General features: G+C 34.4%; 1 protein-coding gene across 1 annotated transcript; it reads right to left on the bottom strand.

Moving 5' to 3' along the window:
- Positions 1-624: 624 nt before the first annotated feature.
- Positions 625-3,108, bottom strand: LOC146938056 (uncharacterized). The gene has a single exon (XM_085752097.1). The coding sequence runs from the start codon at positions 2,974-2,976 to the stop codon at positions 826-828; it is 2,151 nt and encodes a 716-aa protein (XP_085608223.1). The 5' UTR covers positions 2,977-3,108; the 3' UTR covers positions 625-825.
- Between the last annotated feature and the right edge of the window lie 485 nt (positions 3,109-3,593).

Genomic DNA, 3,593 nt, shown 5'->3' with positions numbered 1-3,593 from the left:
TTGAAATTTTTTGTTTTGGCTGCTTTATACATATAAAAGCTTCATTAATTACTAATCATGATAAAATCATAAAAGAGTTATGCTTCATTCCAGCTAGAAGACTCAAGTATTTGTATACAAATATTGGCTTTAATTCCAAAATTGTTAAGATTATATTCGATTCATGATTATTTTTTCCTGCACTTCATTATATATGCTTTATGACTAACAAAATTTTCGCACTTCATTATATAGAAAAATATGTGTTAGTCATGGCAATATCTTGTGCTGTGTATAACTCGGTGTTTTTAATAATTTACTCTCATTTTGGCATGTTCAGAAAATATATACAAATTAAAGGGTGACCAACAATCAATAGAAGTTCTATCCTAATTCATGAGTTATAATTTAGTGAATTATATCATTTTCATTCATACTATACTACCTCTGTCTAAAGATATTATGTTTCAGTTACATCAGGTAAATGAAGTAGAAGTTATTCAACAATCAATAAGCAGTGCTTAAATTCTGTTAGTCCACCAATACTACATTGAAATAGTTTCTAATGCACAAGTTCTTCCCTAATACCAATCCATAATTTGCTAATTATGAAATATTTTATCAACGACAAATGAAGTGATAACATATCAAAATAAGTAGCTTCATTCACTCTAATAATCCATGATCTACAAAATAGCCAGAAGTTCAGTACCTTCATACAAATTACCTACTATTAATTACTTCAAATGAAAGCAACCATTACATGCTGCATAAGGGAAAAGGGACTACTAGCAATCAAAATTAGAAATATGAAGTTGGTTGTACCAGCAAAAAAGCATTGTTCGATCAAATAATTTCAACCTTTTGGCCAAATCTTGCTTCTTTAAGCTTAGAGAACACTTTATCAAGCTTCTCAATCCTGTTTTCAAGATCAAATTCCATGTATACTCTAAAAGGATCAAAACTTTCGCCACTGATGTCATGGACATCATTTCCATCACAAAATGGATTCTTGATTTCATCTTCATCCCCACATCCAGCTATTTCACAATCCACATTTGATGATATAAAATCACCAAATTCAGAATTAGACAAAGAGACTTTGTTTCTGATACCATAGCTTCTGCTTTCACCTTGAGTCTCAGATAAGCACACTCGGTCATGACACATCCTTTCTTTTTCGCTCTCATTTGCATCTTTAAACCCATCTTCCAAAACCCCTATTGAAACTTCAATGTTATCTTTTGATGCTGGCCCTTTCACTGGTATTTTCTTTTCATAATCTGCTGAAGGGGTTGAACAACATTTGTTCAATAAATGATTAGATTCATTGACTTTGCCACCACATTTGCACTCGTTCAACACAGGCTTACAAACCTCAACATCAGCACCAAAATTTTCACAAGGAACATCAGCTTGAAAATCATCGAACTTCCTAGTTTTAGCTTTTGAACAACCATCACTGAAGTTTCCAAAATTAAGTGTGTCAACAAGATTGAAAGGAAATCCAGGTGGAACACCAACATCATTACCACTTCTGTTAGCTATTCCTACACAATGTCTTTGTTTTCTTGAACTTGCACTTCTCTTTCGACACACAACTTTCTTAACAAAATCATTGCAATCCAATACCGAGTGCTTCCACCACTTTGCATAACGTATGGTAACATCAGCCTCAAAAAGCCTCGGTGGAAAATACAAACGTTTATCATGGATGGGTCTGCAATAGTTTTCCCAAGCAATGCCTTTAGTCTCATTTAACCTCGGCACATAACTTGGAACATCTTGATCCATTCCGAATTGCAAAGAGACTCTATGTGGGAGATATTGCTCTATAGACTCAAATCTAACGAGCTCAGAAACTCTCAAACATGTAACAAATGAAAGCATTTCTTTATCCGAATCTTTCTCAAACAGTAGCCAATTAATTCCATCATTTGAATAAAACATTCCATACTTACGAGCATATCTAGCATATGGACGCCAAAGAAAGTCATCCATAGCCGAGTCTAACGCCATCCTAACATTGTCAACTATCAAGGGCTTAACCTTATGCCACCTAAACAAAAAAGGGTCCCTATGGTTCAACAACATGGGTTGTGGCTGTAAATTTTTGAACCTCTCCCACACCCAAATTTGAACCAAGTGAAAGGGTGATTGAAGAGTAAGTTCTAAAGGATATGTATCACAACCAACAGGATGTTTTGACAAATCAACAATTGTTTTCTTAAACAAACTTAAATCCCTATATATGCTAGCCAAAACAGCTGGTCCTAAAGCAATGGGATTCCCTCTAGCAAGATGAACAGCAATAGGAAACAAAGAAGTTTTCACCAAATAGTTTTTATGAGGAAAAACAAAAAGTGACAACCAGGTAGCAAGGAATGCTTCATGCTCAATTTCACTACCTTTATCAATGAAAATATCCATCCAGTATGATGTGTTAGCCACACCTCCATGTTTCCGATTAGTAAGTTGTTGTCTTGCAATGATGAGCTTGTCTTCAATCTCTTTCATTTGTTTGTCTTGAAGTGAAGTGAAAACAGGATCACCAAGAACAGGATAACCCCCTAAAACCATGATATCCTCCAAAGTGATTGTTGCTTCACCAAAGAAAAACACAAAGGTATTTGTCTCAGAACACCATTTCTCAGCCACCCCAACTAGCAAGTTTTGATTTTTTTGTATGTAGCATTTAGTACTCATTATTGCATCAAAGATTCCAACTTTCTTCCACACAGATTCATACTTTTGTTTAAGTTTATGAACCCAAGAAACCCATTTCTTTTGTGTGATGCGCCATCCTCTGAAGTTGATTTTCAAAGGATTATCATTTGGGTTTAGAAAAGAAGATGGGTTAAACTTAAAAGGTGGTTGTTCTTCATCAATGGAGTTTGAAATGGGTTTGAGAAAATGAGCTGTTCTAAGTTGTGGGTGACTATCACCAGCAGGTGAAAGCATGAAATCTTCCCTCACCTCCATCATTGTATCTTCCATTGATAGTATCTTTCAAAAAGCACACGTTTTTACTGAGAAACTGTGATGGGTTTGAAACTATTCTTCTTCATAAAGCTTAAATCTTTAATGAGAAACTAAGATGGGTTTGAAAGTTGAAACTTTACAAGTAATGGCACCAAAAAATGACAGTAGCCTGTTTTAGGAAACTTGACAGAGCACCCTTGCACAACATGGGAGAAGGGTGAAATCCCCAAATTACCCTTTTTCTGCTTGACTAGAGTTTGTTTATTCTTAGCTTAGTTTTGTTGTCTCATCTCATAAACAGGACCCACTTGACTGTCCAAGTTTCCACTTTAAAAAATATGGTTAATGAATAAAATAATATTCTGGCAAGTAGTCCAAAAATCTATTCCGAGTATAGAAATATCATTTCAATTTCAATAATAATCATATATACAACATATAATATAATTTTCCAAAAGTAAGCCTAGAAATATTTAGTTGGAAATCTGACAGCAATGGAACTTTCATGAGGTAATTAACTTGCAAATTTAGCAACATAGTTGGTGGATAATGTATATGGATTAACCTATGGTTTTAAATTGCAGTCACAGATATGATTGCAGTGTGTGATAAGTTTACGTTTCGATGAACAG

Source organism: Medicago sativa, chromosome 3, assembly GCF_051527215.1.
Source record: "Medicago sativa cultivar Bolivia chromosome 3, Bolivia_mono, whole genome shotgun sequence".
Classification (NCBI taxonomy): domain Eukaryota; kingdom Viridiplantae; phylum Streptophyta; class Magnoliopsida; order Fabales; family Fabaceae; genus Medicago; species Medicago sativa.
Note: the sequence above shows the minus strand (reverse complement) of the source record. Positions and strands in the feature narration are given on the sequence as shown.